Genomic DNA, 15,000 nt, shown 5'->3' with positions numbered 1-15,000 from the left:
GTCGCGGCACTGCTGCTTTCAACGTATCAGGAACAGCATAATTCAATAACAACAGGAAAAGTTGTTTAGACCGGGTGGTCACTCAGTTCAGTGACCATAACTTGATGGTGAGGCAATTGGAACGCCTTGGGAAACAGACCAGACCCCGCCTATTCCCGTTGAGGGCGTCAAAGAAAAATTTCTTTCAAGAGAATGGGAAGAGTTTAATCGTAGCACAGATCAAATTGGAAACCAAGTCAAGTTCGATCACGGGTCAAGAAAAATTTATCTTGTGACTCGAACTTGACTCGTGCTACGATTAAACTGGGAAGCGACTCTAAACAAATTAGCTTTGATTATATCGACCAAAATCTTGAAGTGCGGTGATCTCCAATGAGAGCACATTATATACATAGGTCGAGTTGAGACTGCAGAACGTTTATTATTTTACTGAGGGTTCTACAACTTTCAGTGTCTGGAACACATCCGGAAGTTCAAGAACGATCAAGGTCAATGGCAAATAAGCTTACTTTTCGAAATTCTTAATTTATTTAAGAGATAGTAAAGGCTCTATTTGTGTATTCAGTTTGTTTTTGTGTATGTGTTGATCATTTTAATCTACTGAGTGTTTCATTTACAGACGTGCTTTCACGCAGCTCTCCGTCTCTCCTGAAGCGTTCCTTACTCTCAGGTCGCATTTTGCGAGCAGTCATGCGTGTTTGTGCATATGTCAGTACATTTTGGGTATTGGGGATCGCCATTTGTCAAACTTCATGGTTGACATGGAAACTGGAGGAATGATTGGCATTGACTTTGGCCACGCCTTTGGATCTGCTACGCAGGTATGACCATGGATTTGTTGCCTGTTGCTGTTGTTTTTAAAAGCATTACTGAAGTATTCATTTAAGAACCAGGGAGTTGAAGATCACGAGTAACCATGCTAGTTATTTGTTTGTTCAGTCGGTCGTTCACCGTTCTGTTAAAATGTTTGGTTTTTAACTTGGGTGCTGTTATTATTACTTTTAGTGTTCAAAGGCTATTCGACGAAGATTGCTTGTTATTTTCTCTGTCTGCTCAGTTGAAAGATGATTTGTTGGTTCACTGCCTGATTATTATACATTTATTTGCAGTTCCTTCCCGTGCCAGAACTCATGCCTTTCAGATTGACTCGACAGTTTTTGAATCTTATGTTGCCACTGAAAGAGAGTGGTACTCTAAAGAACGTCATGGTACATACACTGAGGGCTCTCAGAAATAACCACGAATTGCTCCTTAACACAATGGACGTGTTCATTAAAGAGCCTTCTCTGGATTGGCAGGTCTCTATCGATAAACTCCTAGTTATTTTAGTCTACCACTTCCCTGTAAGAAGCGTAAAAGATTTGTAGTCTTCAACTTCTAACTGAATGCAAACAGTGAAGCAATGCCTTTAAATTTCTTATAAAGTTTGTTATGTAGCTTGTTTAAAACATAGTCCTTGTCTTTTCTAAGGAGATGTCGTGCATTTGTGGGAATTAATTGGACTATTGTCTTTACTGATGGACAGTTTGTGATCAGTAGAAGTGCAGCTGCTATTCACACAATTTTCATCGTGTTATTCAAAATGTTTGGAATCGAAGAAAGGTGGCATTTACAAATGTTCTTCAAATTTCTCCCAAGGATATAGTTGTACGGAATAAGCCTGGAAATTTTGATCACCTGACTCGATGTGTTCTTGCTCTGTTTTAGGTGTTTGCTCGTAAACAAGCCAAGGCTCAAGGAATTAGCACAGGTTCGTGTTTCAGTCATTTTGACTTACATTTTGTTGTCAAAACCAACAGCGTACGGCTGTTCTCTACCCTCTGGTGCGAATCTAAAGAAAAATAAACAAATATCTTGTTTTATGATATGTTTTTAGGCGAAGCCGACGCAGCGTGGTATCCCAAGCAGAAAGTACAAAGTGCTAGAAAGAAACTGGAGGGATTTAACCCGGCGTATGTTATGAGGTTAGTTCAAATTATAGCCGTACTTCTTTCATTTCTGAATTTGATCAATTAGACAAAATTTCATTGCGCGCTGTATCGGCTCACCATATAAGGATAAATAATATAACTGAGCCAGACATCTTCTCGGAGATATTGAAGTGTTACCAGACGTTTTAGTCTTTATGGTGCCTGCTACGTCTTTCAACTCTCTTCTCTTTTAACTTCTGACGAGTTATCTGAAAAGTCGGATTTCTGTACTCGGAGGGGGCTGGGGAGGGTTGAGTTAACACGTTAAAACTGCTTTCAATTAAATTTAACTTACACTGAAAATTTTTAAAACGATCCTTGAAGAAAATGCTGTCATTACATGAGCAGGGGACAAAATTTGCTTTTAATAATTTTAGAGACGATCTGCAATTGGGTCACAAGAACCACCCTTGGTATAAGCAAATGGAGTCTGTATGTCTTGGAGATGAAACTGTTAACGTGCGAGCCCGTGAACCTGAAAGTGGTTTGTCAGTGGAGTCTGAAGTGGCCTGTTTAATGGATCATGCCATGGATCCTAATGTTCTTGGGCGAACCTATCAAGGCTGGGAACCATGGATGTGAGGCGGACAGTGTAGTATTGAACTGAACTGAGCTCAAGGGAATATGAATAAATTTGAGATCTCTGAGTTATAGTTACGCATACCATTTTATGGTAGAAGTTTACATTGTTAACAACTAATCATAATATAATCCCAGTGTATGGGAAATTTTGATTAATCAAAAAAGATTCTGTTTCTTTGTGACCTTAAATCTAAAACGTTTGTTTAAGTAAACAAGCGCATCACACATTGTGTTTACCTCTTGGGACTATTAAATTGAAAAACGCATTTACGCCAGGTTTCTTCCTGAGATTCTTACCACCAATCAATACAACTTGTAGTCCAGTCCCTGAACTCTACCTTTCCCGCGCTGTATTGAATTAAATCCAGGTGGGAAAACGGAAAGCCCAGGATAACTAGAATTCGCATATTCAGAACACTGCTATCCCCTCCCCTCCCCCCCCCCCCCAAAAAAAAAAAAAAAAACCTCATGGAAAGACCCATATTTGGACGCGATTTTCTTAATAATGGCGTGCCTTTCGGAAAAGTGCACATAATATTGCGATAAAAATTATTTTGAAAGAAGTGGAGTTGGAGTTAAAAACAGTGTGTTCTCGCCTTTCCCCAAAAACTGAACGGCTCGAAGCTAATTACGTTGTCGTGGCTTGCAAGACGTATTTGTGTATGCAGCGAGTGGATTTGGGAAATGACTGTTATACTACAATTCCCGAATTCCGAATTTGTGCGATTACCTTTACCGGTCTGAAACTGACGCTTCTGTGTCAGGGCTTCAGCTACAGGCGTTATCATCGTTGTCACTCCTTAATTGAAAACTCTTATGAAAGATAAATGCGCCCTTTGCACGGCCCCGTCACATGGTACAAAACCAGTCATGCTGGGACGCATGTTGCACAGCTAAGAACTTGTGATGCCATAGAAGATAATTAAATAAGACACTTCTCCAAATTTTAGGCCTGTGTGTTTCCCCAAACTTCAGATATTCGTCGAAATGTCTTGCAGAAATTTACAGAGCCCAGTATGAAAACGCAATGTTGGTGTACCTTCGTGGTACACCAATATGGCGGCCGGAGAATAGTGTAACCATCTGGAACTTACTTTGGCTATCTAGGCAACTGATTATCAGTTCTGAACAAACAAGCATTTACATAAGCACTTTTCCTAGTGCTCTAACTTCTAAAAAAGCTGAAAATTATGAGATAAGTATATATTATCGTCGCACCTTCATAATCCTGAAATTCAAAATGCTCTGCTTTCCAAACGAAGCACGCTGTTGTGCTGTAAAATTGTAAACAGATATAAATATAACACCTCTTATGCCTGACGAGGGTAAAAACTTTGGTGGCTCTAGTTTTGAATTTTAGAAAGTGATGACGTCACGTGAAAATGGTTTATAGTTGTAATTTGCAAGCATGCAAATTATCTTGTAAGGCGGAATACATCTGCATCACATGACTGACTGACGCATCCTAAATAAACTATTCACAATGAATGTCTCTTGTTAGTGGGGTCAGAATAACCCATCTTGAAAATGTGACACGTCATTTTTTGTTCGTGTATTCAAATGTAAATTTACCTCATAAACTTGGAAAATCCAAGTCGTAGGTATGGATGGGAGATTCATTCGATCCTTCCTTCGCTCACTCCCGCGCTTCTTCGCTTCCCGCAAGACTTTTTGTGAATCCGTTGACCAACCTAAAAGGCTTTCGCAGTAGTAGCGAAGTTCAAGTTATATTGATCTGTTGATCTCCATTTTACATGACGCCCAAGTAATATATCAAACACGAAAAACCGTGTTTGACTACATTTCCAAACACCGAGAAGAGAGTTGAAAATACGACGCGCAGCGGAGTATTTTTGACGAACTTCGAGGTGTTTGGACATGTGGTCAAACATTGTCTTGAGTGTTTGATATACCGTCTCAATGGAAACTAAAACTACGGAGAAAAACGGAGAATTAAAATCGTAAGAATCTATGCTAATTAAGATTAGATATCCAAACACCGTCACGGTCATGATTTCCTTTGTTTAAACTTGATGAATTATTAATGACTTTGAGAATAACTTTTCCCATGGGAATCCCATGGCAAATAACTTTTTCCAAACTTGAATTTTACACAATTTGTTAATCGCAACGTTAAAATACTAGGTAGAAGATTGTATTTACCAAGTTTGCAGGATGTAGCTTGGCTAGAAGACGCTCAGTTTATTTTTCTAATTTTCCATACATTTGTCTGTAGATTTGGCTGGGTAGACGCGGTTCGCGAGAAAAAAAATTACAGACAAATGTATGGAAAATTAGAAAACTTAACCGGCTGCGGCCCCATGCCCCACCGGGGGCAATAAGGATTGATGATGATTCAGACATTGAGTAAAATGTTTATCCACACAAACAACAACAGCCACTTGATGTTGATTATGTCCCAGGTGGGTTTGGAAGGAGGGGGGTGACGGTGGAATGCTTAGGCGCGACGGCAGGGGTCAGTACGGAAAAAGTTTACAGGCATGAAGTACTTTACAAGCAAATCACAACTGGACGGGAAGAAAATCCTGATACAAAATATAAACGAAAAACCCAAACCCTTTCAGTTTTAAAAACATGATGTTGCCAACATGTTAACGTTTTCGGTCGCTAAAAATTGTAGGTAAATGTACCAGTTGCCATCTATATTTTTGGCTTTATTTCAGCCTTGACTTACTGTGGCTTCTTTCAAATCGTGGTAAGAAAGAAATCTCAGCACCAGTAAAACAAACAAATCACACTAAAGGATATGTTTTGCATGATTTTATTTACTTAATGAGGTCTGCAGGTCTGATAACTCTGCTCATTTGTTGTGCTCCTGGCTCAATTTCCGATACAGTGTACGACTCGACTTATGCTTCTCAAACTCATTAATAATTCATCAAGTTTAAACGAGGGAAATCATGACTGTGACAGTGTTTGGATATCTGATCTTAATAAGCATAGATTTTTACAATTTTATTTCTCCGTTTTCTCCTTAGTTTGGTTTCGATTGAGAAGATATATCAAACACTCAAGACAATGTTTGACCACATTTCCAAACACTTCGAAATTTCGTCAAAAATACTCCACTGCGCGTCGTATTTCCAACTATCTTCTCGGTGTTTCGAAATGTGGTCAAACACGGTCTTTCGCGTTTGATATATTACATCATCAAGGGATAATTTTGGAAATACGACAGTTTAAGGCCGATAATTTTTAGCCTCAACTCGGGAAAATGTTGCGCTGATTTTCACTAGTGTTGTTTGTTGTCTTTATTGTAATTTTCGTTTGTCTCGAATCACCATGCTAAAATATTCATATCTGTTTATAAAACGCGTGATTCTCCGGAAACCTGCCGAGCTAGCATTACAATAATACAATAAATAGAAAGACAAAGTGACCCTTTCAGTCACCTCGCTCTAACGCAGCCATGCTGAAGGAAAGCAGTGAGAGCAAGAGTTTTTCCGCAAACCAGTGGGAAAATCGGAACCATCTGTTTTTTGTAGGCTATGAAGCTGTTATTCTCTATCAGTTTAGGAAGGGTCTTTGTATTTTGACGCATTATTTGTCTTCAGAACTTGTCACGAAATATAACAGATCATTCGTGCGATCTTCCGTTTACTCAATGTCTTGCGGAACAGAGCACGAAATAATCAAGTAGAGTTTTTACAATAATTAGGGAGTTTACGAAGCCACGACGCCGACGCCGAGGACAACGTCGATTAAAAAATGATTTTATATCTTACCTACGAATCTCGCGATACTCTTAAGTCATTTACTTTGTTTATCACTGTCAAAACTATCGCAAAACTAAATCCGGAACACAGCGATAAATTTGAAATAAAAATTCAAAAAATTAGCCGTCGTAGTTCACGTTCTCCAGACAACGCAAAATTTGGTCATTTTGCCTTCACTACACAACCGAACACAGTCAAAGGTTGAGGCATGGGCGCGTTGGTCAGCCAGGCCCAAGATATGTTTTATTTGCGACAGTAAGCTTACAACAACGTGGATAAGAGATACATCAAGTAACGTCCTACATGCGCCAAAGCCGGACACGTAAACCCCAAAAACCTCTTGCTAGGAAAAATAGGGACCGTGTACCCCCGACCAAAGGCAGTGGCGCCACCTTTGGGGTTTTAAGGTTGACATATAAACAACAGAATGAAAAAAACAAATCATATGACGCTAATTACACGATAAAAACGAACCTTATGGGAAAGTGCTAGTGGCAAGGCTGACCGTAGAATGTCACAAGTTTCTCAACCGTCTCTTTTACAAACGTATTACCCATGAGCCTTCGCGCACTACTCTCCCACCCAGTTCTCCGTTCCGTGTCGGCAAAATATTAATTTATGTCAATACCGATTATCACAAATTACATATTTTGCCCTCACTACACAACCGAACACGCTCAAAGGTTGAGGCATGGACGCGTTGGTCAGCCAGGCCCAAGATAGAAAGTTAAAGGTAGGGCTTGAGCTCACAGAGACAGAGCCTTAGAAAACTTCTAGCCTACTGACAAGAGAATCCTTAACATAAATGTTCTTCGCTGTGACTGAAGCCCAGCGACCATGGCGCTGAAGATTCCTTTCTGAAACACCAGAGCTGGCAGCTAAAGTAGCTCCACCTGATCTAGCTGAATGAGTGCTAAACTTAGAGATATCTGGTACAATATTCGCGCCGGAAAGACTTTTTTAAAGACTGCCTATAGGTAGAGTAACTAATCGGCTTGTTTATAGAGATAAGGCGCTTATAATTGCCTGAAGCTGAAATGGCCCTAAAAAGATACTCGTCTGAATTTTTCGGAATCTGGGCCTTGTGCATATACAGCTTAAGTAAAGAACACCGACACGTGGTAGACGAGGATTCTGCGATAACGACCGATCTACCCTCCCTCAGTTGGTCCGTCTTGCTTTTCTCTATGCTGATTGTGAGGTAACCCTCGTTAAACTGAACATCTCTGCTACGAATAACCCATAACTCGGAACTTCTAAGAAAACCGGAAAATGCGAGAATGAACATAACTAAATTTCTTAATTGTAGAAGGTCTTCTAGATTAGTCTCTGCAGCAAGAAGCTTGAGGTGGTGAGGGTCCAGGGCCTCCTTCCTATTGAGTATTGGCTGACTGGCAAGGCGAACAGCTCCTTCTTTTACGGCCATAACAGTAGGGTGTAATGTTGGTGAGTCGACGCCTGCAAGAAAATGTATCCACTTGAACGCGTAGAAGGCGCAGTTGATGGTAGCGACGGACTTGGACGACTCCAGGAGGTGTTGCAAGTAGAGGGCACAATCGATGGGTCTGACTGGAAACTCCGAGGTACCCAAGACATCACTAGTTAAGGCTCTCCACTTGTTAAAAGCTCTCAAGTAATTTTCGGATGTCCGGGACGCTTTGGAAGCAAGCAAGGTAGATTTGAGATTCTCCATTAGCTGAACCACTCGCGGAACTTTGGGCCTCTGAAGACCAGAAAACGGAAGTGAAGATATCTGAGGATAAGAAAAAGGAGACATATCAAGAAAATCTAAACCATATCAATGCCACAGGCAGCAATGCACACAATGCTGAATTTCCATTTAACTCACTGTTTTCAGTAACGAAAACCTTTGCCCTCCAGGCAATACACTTCTCGCGTATCACAATACAAAAATAAAAACCATGCTATTCTAGTGGACGTACCCGTCTAGGGCGTTTGCACATAGTCAACATAATATACCCCTCTAGGGTACAAAAAAGAAAATACATATGATAAATCGCCCCTCTAGGGCCTCTCCTGGATGCCTCTCTAAGGCATAACACGTTTAACTAGCAATAACTAACAAATAATAAGTACTTCACGCAAATACGCCTTATCGACACACAGTAAAACAGCTGCAATCTCTAGCCCGAATGGAATCAAACACAAGAAACTAGAAGGCTTTTACGAGATAACTCGGAATCTAATCTGGGAATGATACTGAAGTCAAGACGTAGAGCCAACGAAACGAATGCCAGTGGCTTGCTACCAAAAATAGAGTTCTTAGCTTTTCCTCTAATGAATAAATTAGGAAAGTTAGGCAGTATAACCCAGTCATGGATAAATGTACTCCAATGGAAACCATCCGAACACAGGATGGGCCAAAAGTGGGCTGACTTCCAAAGGGGAACGATCAGAGTTCCTTGAGCACTGCAAAGCTCCGTCTGCTTAATAACTTTACACGTTAAATACACAGGGGGGCACAGCCAGTTATTATGATGAGACCAATCCTGAGAAAATACATCAACTCCACTCGAACCAGGCTGGTAAAACCTTGAATTAAAGCACTGGATTTTGGCATTGTAGGAACAAGCGAACCTATCGCAGGTATGTGGACCCCATAAGTCGTCAAGAGCATTGAAGACTGTATCGTTGATCATGTAGTCGTCCTTATCAATGAATTTGCTTATATCATCCGCCGCACTGTTTAGGTCTCTTGGGATCCATTGCATATCGATATTAATAGCATTAAGTAAACAACTTCGATGGATATCCATTGCAAGCTCCTGTGATGCTGGAGTCTTAGACCCGGAACTAAGAATCCGGACAACGTTCTGATTATCCGTAAAACACGTGACTGTCTGGGCTTTCAAAAAAACTCCACGAAAGCTTTCACTGATAAAGAAACGGCTAACAGCTCTCTGAATTTAGAACTTTGAGCTCTCTCAAAATCTGACCAGTTTTGATGGAACATCCTCCCCTCGAACTCGATGAAACTGCCGCAAGCTGAGCCAGAAGCATCGGAATAGACGATCTTCGAAGGTTTGTGCCTTACAGGCCAAATAGGAATGCTGTTAAGACTTGCCACATTAGATTTCCAGAAATTCAGCTCAGCCAGAGCTTCAGACGAAAGACGAACGTAAGATTTCCAGGTTGGCGCGGTATTGATGACTGCGAATAAATTTCTAGACATAAGCCTAGAGACATAAGCAACGCAGGAGCCAAGAAATATGATTTTTCCGCAAACAGAGGCAAGCTTACGAATTGGATGACAAGACGAGGAAATGGCCAAAAGAGTCGCTAAGTCTTCTTGTAAACTGGTAATCCGTTTGACATTGGCAGAAATTTCAGAAGTGGAGGTGTTGAGAACGGTTCCAAGCCGAGTAATAACCTGAGTGGGCTCACAAACGCATTTGGCTTCGTTGGGAAGAAAGCCAGATTTAAGAAGATCTGCGTGTACTTGCAAACTAGCGATTTTTGCCTTATTCTTGTCCGCAGCGGCTCCGAGACCATCGTCCAAATAAACCACGATCGACTTTGCTTCAGATCTCCATTTCTTGACTAAAGGCTTGAGTAATTTAGTAAATAGATAAGGCGCGGAGCTGAGGCCAAACGGAAGAACAGAAAACTGGAAAAATCTGGTGCGTCCAGAGGAAAATGTCCACGCAAATGATAGATACTTCATGTGCTCCGGGAATATTTCCATGTGAAGGTAACCAGACTTTAAGTCAAAAGTAAACATAAAATCTCTGGCATTCAAAATCTCTTTCGCAATAGACAAATCCTCACACCTGAATCGGCATTTATAAAGGAACTGATTAACGTGGTGAAGGTCTAAAATTAGACGCTTTTTGCCTGATTTTTGAATAGATACGGACAAAGGATTGATGATAACAGGAGCCTCAAACACTTCAGTGACGCCACCGTTGACAAAGAGATCGTTGATAGCACTTTGGACGAAAGCTGGCTGCTCCAAAGCCGAACTATTATTTTTAGCTGTGAAGGGCGGAGGAATTTGAAGAAGCGGTAATTTATAGCCATATTAAATAACATCCAGAATAAATTTAGGCGCGTGAATGTCGTTCCAGAATGCGAGGGCCCCGCGTAGCCGTCCTTTAACGGACAAATAGTCCTCGCAGGATTTAACCTCGAAAGAATTTCCATTGACACGAAGAAAAACTAATTCGCCGCTATCCTCATGAACAAGGTCTAGTTCCAAATCGACGTCCGAAGTAGGTCATTTGGGATTCTGACATGTATTAGAAGGAACATTAAACCGCAAATTAGGACAGAAAGCCCTCCAATGACCGGGTTTGCCACAAGCAAAGCACAAACCGGGTGCTGATCTCTGAGACGAAAGCTGTAGGTTTACAGGCGAAAACAAATTGGGTAGCAGTGAGGCGGAAAGCTGCGCAGTTGTTGAAGTCGATGTGACATTATTTCTTTGCCGGATCGAGCGAGATGTGAAACGCTTCGTGGACCTAGCTGTTCTGGATTCGGCCCTGTATATCTTTTTCTCATCTTTTTCTCATCTTCTTCGTCGTCTGCGAGATCATGGTGTTTATATTCGAGGACCGTCTTCCACCCGTACTGTGATTTATCAGCTAGTAGGATCAATTTTTGACGCTCTTGAAGCAGGTCCATATCTTTATCTAAGGCTTGTTTGGTCTTCTCGACGTCGTTCCTTTCGAGGGCAATCTGGGCGTCTTCAACGGCACCTTTTATAGCTTTGTTCGCTTTGTACTGCTCCTCATTGCTCTTTTTGTTGAAGTGAGGAACGGAATCTCGCTTCAGCCTCTTAATCTCTGACATCTGTTGGGAAGCGATAGACTCGTTAGATCGTTTGAGGTCAGAAATCAAAGTATTTACGAGATCTTTGATCTGAACGATAAGATCTTTGTTGTTTTCAGCGATGACTTTTCTGACGCCTGCTTCATCCTTATCTAGCCAAGGAAAAGTGATGAAGAGAAGAAATAAACCTTATGGGAAAGTGCTAGTGGCAAGGCTGACCGTAGAATGTCACAAGTTTCTCAACCGTCTCTTTTACAAACGTACTACCCATGAGCCTTCGCGTACTACCCTCCCACCCAGTTCTCCATTCCGTGTCGGCAAAATATTAATTTATGTCAACACCGATTATCACAAATTACATATTTCACGTTGTTGTTTTGCAGAGGACGGCAAAGAAATGTACTAAGAATTATAACGCACGTGCACAGCCATTGTACTGCTCATTAATTCTTTTGTCCAGTGACGTTGCCGTTGCCGTCGTGGTTTCGTAAACTCCCTACTGTCTTATTTTTGCGCGCTGATTGGCTCATTTTTATCATCAACAAGAGTACAGACGAATAAAATGTAAATTTATGAAGCTTTCAAGTTCAACTTTCAGCTGTCAAACTGTCAACTTTTTAACCAATGAGATTTTATGGACTTTTTTAAGTAGCTAATGAAAAACTGAGAAAAGCTATTGACAATGTTCGCGTCATTTTGAATAAAATTCACTTATCTTTGTTTACGGCAAGTTTACGGCTTCTTTTCCCCTCATTTATTCCCGGCATTTGACCATTTTGGGGTCTTGTTATTGTAAAAAACAAATTGACGTCAGTTTTTTATGCGTCTGTCCTCTTTTTGATGATAAATTTCGTCATAACATTGTCAAAGTTTACTGCGGAACTACTCGCCTACGGCTCGTGGTTCCACAGCCACGTTGACAATGTTATGAAGCAATTTCTCATCAATAAGAGGACAGACGCATAAAAAGCTGACGTCCATTTGTTAATTGGACACGTTTCAGGGCGTTTCACGATTAAATAACATGACTACGGGTATTAGTGCTCGAAATCCAAAGATTCCACCTAAGAAGCAGGCTTGTTTTCATATCGATTTCGTGTAAGTATCGACGGCGTAACATATGCTCATATTATGCAAATTTGGCGGCAACCGACTCTGTACGAAGTGACTACAACCACTTCAAATCCCATGCCGCGCGCGTGATGGATCTTGACATGGTAATGACATGTTTGATCGCCTTTAAGCCAATGAAAATTTTCCGTTTCTGGAGAAACGGCATCCTGCAAGCAGAGCACGCAGGGTGAAGAAACTGAAGTCCACAGACCCTCTATTTTTGTCTTTCCCTAAGAGCACCCATTGCGTTTGCGCTTTTTCAAATCCCCTGCGGTTAACACTTTTGTTTGCGGTCTCGACGAACTCGAGACTGAATAGAATTTATTCTAAACGGATTCCGTTACGACTCCAAGTGCTATCTTTATGTCGTTGTTTCTCTCCGTTTCTTTTTGAAATGTTGTCAAGAAGGGAGCAAATGGTTAATACTGTGGCTACTGTAGTCGCCATTGCAGTTGTTGTGGCAGGATGTTTTTACTACCGGAACATGGCAAGTCAAGATCAACGTATTCAAGCAGTTTTGGACGGACTGAAATCTTTGGAACAGGAAAATTCAGTTGTTGGCTCACCTAAAGTGGCTACCTGTTTTGAAGCAACTATGGATTATTTCGTTGACTCTGTGGGGTTGTTAGAAGCACTGAAACTTGAACCTCCCCGGGAAGCAATACCTCATGACGTTGTGAAAACCGAAAAGGAACTTCTGGAAACATTTGCTTTCTTTTTCAATCACAGCGCAGCTTCATCGTAAGTATCATATGTAAGCTTAACTTATCGGGATTTTCAAATATAGCTGTAGCTTAGATAAAACATAATTCAAAAGAAGTAAAAACGTTCTCTGGTTAAAAGAATTAAAAAATAAGAGCTTTCGGCCAAAATGTTGGTGCGCGAATGGAAATATACACAAACAGGGTGTGAAAACGATTTAAAACTAAAATACAATAAAAGTGTGAAAAAAAACTAGAAAGAATGTAAATGACATCTAAATTACAATAAATAAAATAAATTATAATATTTAGAGAGAAAGACGCATCAGCCAACAATAAAATGAAATATTGCTTAGGCAGTACCATCATCAGACTAGTATATGCATACAGGGTAGCTCTTAAATGCCGAGTTTATAACAGTGAAGAGACGAAACAAAAGGTGATACTCACGAGAAAAGGCAAAGTGCTCTGCTGGATTTGAGTCCTGTTTGTTTAGGGAAGGTGTCAGGCGTTTACTTTAATATGCCTCTTTGTATGGGAGAAGATTCCAATTGCTGTCGCAGTCTGAATACTTTGGTGTTCAGTGTTTCTGACTAATTGTGTTAAGTATTCTTTGTTACAAGAATTAGGTGGAAGATTGTCAGAATTTAAGGTGTCCGGTAGATTATACAAATTTCCTATGAAAATTAATTGCTCACAAGTGTGCAAATGTTTGTATATTGCACTCTCTTTGTCAGAGAAAGAGTTCGATCTGTTTTGCCAGTATACGTGGATTGACAACCGACAGGGCAGCTGAATTTGTACACAACATGCGATTTACTCAATGGTGGTGCTTTATCCTTGTTGTTGGCGCACAAACACAGCTTAGTTTCGATTAGTTGTTTTCTCGCGTGCTTTTCGATGTTAGAGTTTGTGAGACATCTAGGAGCTTTCGTTTGAATGATTTTAACAGTTGTGAGGTTTTGTCGCCAATGTAAGGGATAGAAAGCCAGATGATGGTAGAGTCTTTCTTGTCTTTGGTGTAGTTGTCTCCTGTGCAAGTCCTATCAAGAGTGTTAATAGAACACCGACGAATAAGCATATTGGCAATATGTGAAGGGAAGCTCTTCCAGGATATGATCTTTTTGGTTTGCTTTTAAAGTTCAAATTTGAGTATATTAGGAGAGCAGATTCATTGGATACGGTCGACCAGTGTTCTGACGCCATGGGACAAAACTGTCAAAGTTGGTATATTGGTGTCTTTACGGTAGATTCCGATGTCGTTGGTAGAGATGTTGATATCCAGAAAATGTGGAGTTCTGTTTTCAAATAAATCATAAGGAGCATCAGTAAAACGTACTTGTAGGTTTTTGTCAAACTTGGGGAAGTGATCTTGAATAGGGTTGATTGTGTCGGGTTTGATTAAGGACCATTAAGAGTAATGTGTCGTCAACGTATCTGCAATAATAGGTTATTACTCCCCGATCAAGAAGTTGTTTAACGATTGTTTCTTCGAATTCGGTCGTAATAATATTCGGGAGCTTAAACAACGACGACGACGCCTAGTCAAAAATGAATTTATATTTTACCAGCGAAATTCGCAATTGTCTAGATCTGTTCTGTGAGCCAATGGCTCTAAAAACGTGCCGAGATTAAATATGCAATGACAGCGTTCAATACCAAATGGAAATGCGAAAAATCAGCCTTAGACGTTCGTGTTACTCAGACTACGCAGAACTTGGTCATTTTACGTTCTTGTTTTGCAGAGGACGGCAAAGAAATGCAGGGGCGTAGCCAGGGGAGGGTTCCAGGGGTTCTGGAACCCCCCTTTTGGGTTATGAAAATGGATTTTATTTCAAGAGGAAAAACGTATCGGAACCCCCCTTTCGAAATACTGCGAGACGAGATTTTCGTTTTTGGAAGAAGAACAAAAGAAAATCAATTTAAAAAGGCATCACATGCTATATCGCAAGTTACAATATTATAAGGGTGCGTAAGTTGGACGGATCATACGAGCTTCCTGTATATAGGAGCCTGCAATGTGGAACTTTTCCGTTGGCGGCGCAAGTGGCTAAATGCGAATCAAGACCTACCCAGCAGTGCAGATCAAGCATTAGAAGAATGCAA

At 40.7% G+C, this 15,000-nt stretch overlaps 3 protein-coding genes across 7 annotated transcripts in view; 2 read left to right on the top strand and 1 right to left on the bottom strand.

Moving 5' to 3' along the window:
- The window catches only part of LOC145489620 (DNA-dependent protein kinase catalytic subunit-like), a 294,091-nt gene extending 291,107 nt beyond the window's left edge, over nucleotides 1-2,984 (top strand). For all 5 annotated transcript variants that reach the window (XM_081468622.1, XM_081468620.1, XM_081468625.1 and 2 more), the window contains 5 exons: nucleotides 620-821; nucleotides 1,110-1,298; nucleotides 1,708-1,750; nucleotides 1,877-1,964; nucleotides 2,348-2,984. In XM_081468622.1, the coding sequence (XP_081324748.1) occupies nucleotides 620-821; nucleotides 1,110-1,298; nucleotides 1,708-1,750; nucleotides 1,877-1,964; nucleotides 2,348-2,552 (727 nt within the window). In that variant the 3' untranslated portion in view covers nucleotides 2,553-2,984. The remainder of the gene's footprint in view (nucleotides 1-619; nucleotides 822-1,109; nucleotides 1,299-1,707; nucleotides 1,751-1,876; nucleotides 1,965-2,347) is intronic.
- Nucleotides 2,985-7,051: 4,067 nt separating this feature from the next.
- On the bottom strand, nucleotides 7,052-9,021 carry LOC145490452 (uncharacterized). Its single transcript, XM_081469569.1, has 3 exons — nucleotides 8,812-9,021; nucleotides 7,445-8,042; nucleotides 7,052-7,191 (listed from the first exon to the last, which is right to left on the bottom strand). Exons 1-3 carry the CDS (start codon nucleotides 9,019-9,021, stop codon nucleotides 7,052-7,054), a joined length of 948 nt encoding a protein of 315 aa, XP_081325695.1.
- A 3,167-nt stretch (nucleotides 9,022-12,188) lies between these two features.
- Nucleotides 12,189-15,000, top strand: part of LOC145490196 (ADP-dependent glucokinase-like) — a 13,712-nt gene continuing 10,900 nt past the window's right edge. Inside the window, exon 1 of the mRNA XM_081469314.1 lies at nucleotides 12,189-12,934. Coding sequence (XP_081325440.1) covers nucleotides 12,588-12,934 — 347 coding nt within the window. The 5' untranslated portion in view covers nucleotides 12,189-12,587. The remainder of the gene's footprint in view (nucleotides 12,935-15,000) is intronic.

Source organism: Orbicella franksi, chromosome 6 (assembly GCF_964199315.1).
Source record: "Orbicella franksi chromosome 6, jaOrbFran1.1, whole genome shotgun sequence".
Classification (NCBI taxonomy): domain Eukaryota; kingdom Metazoa; phylum Cnidaria; class Anthozoa; order Scleractinia; family Merulinidae; genus Orbicella; species Orbicella franksi.
This window is presented reverse-complemented; position numbering and strand designations above follow the sequence as displayed.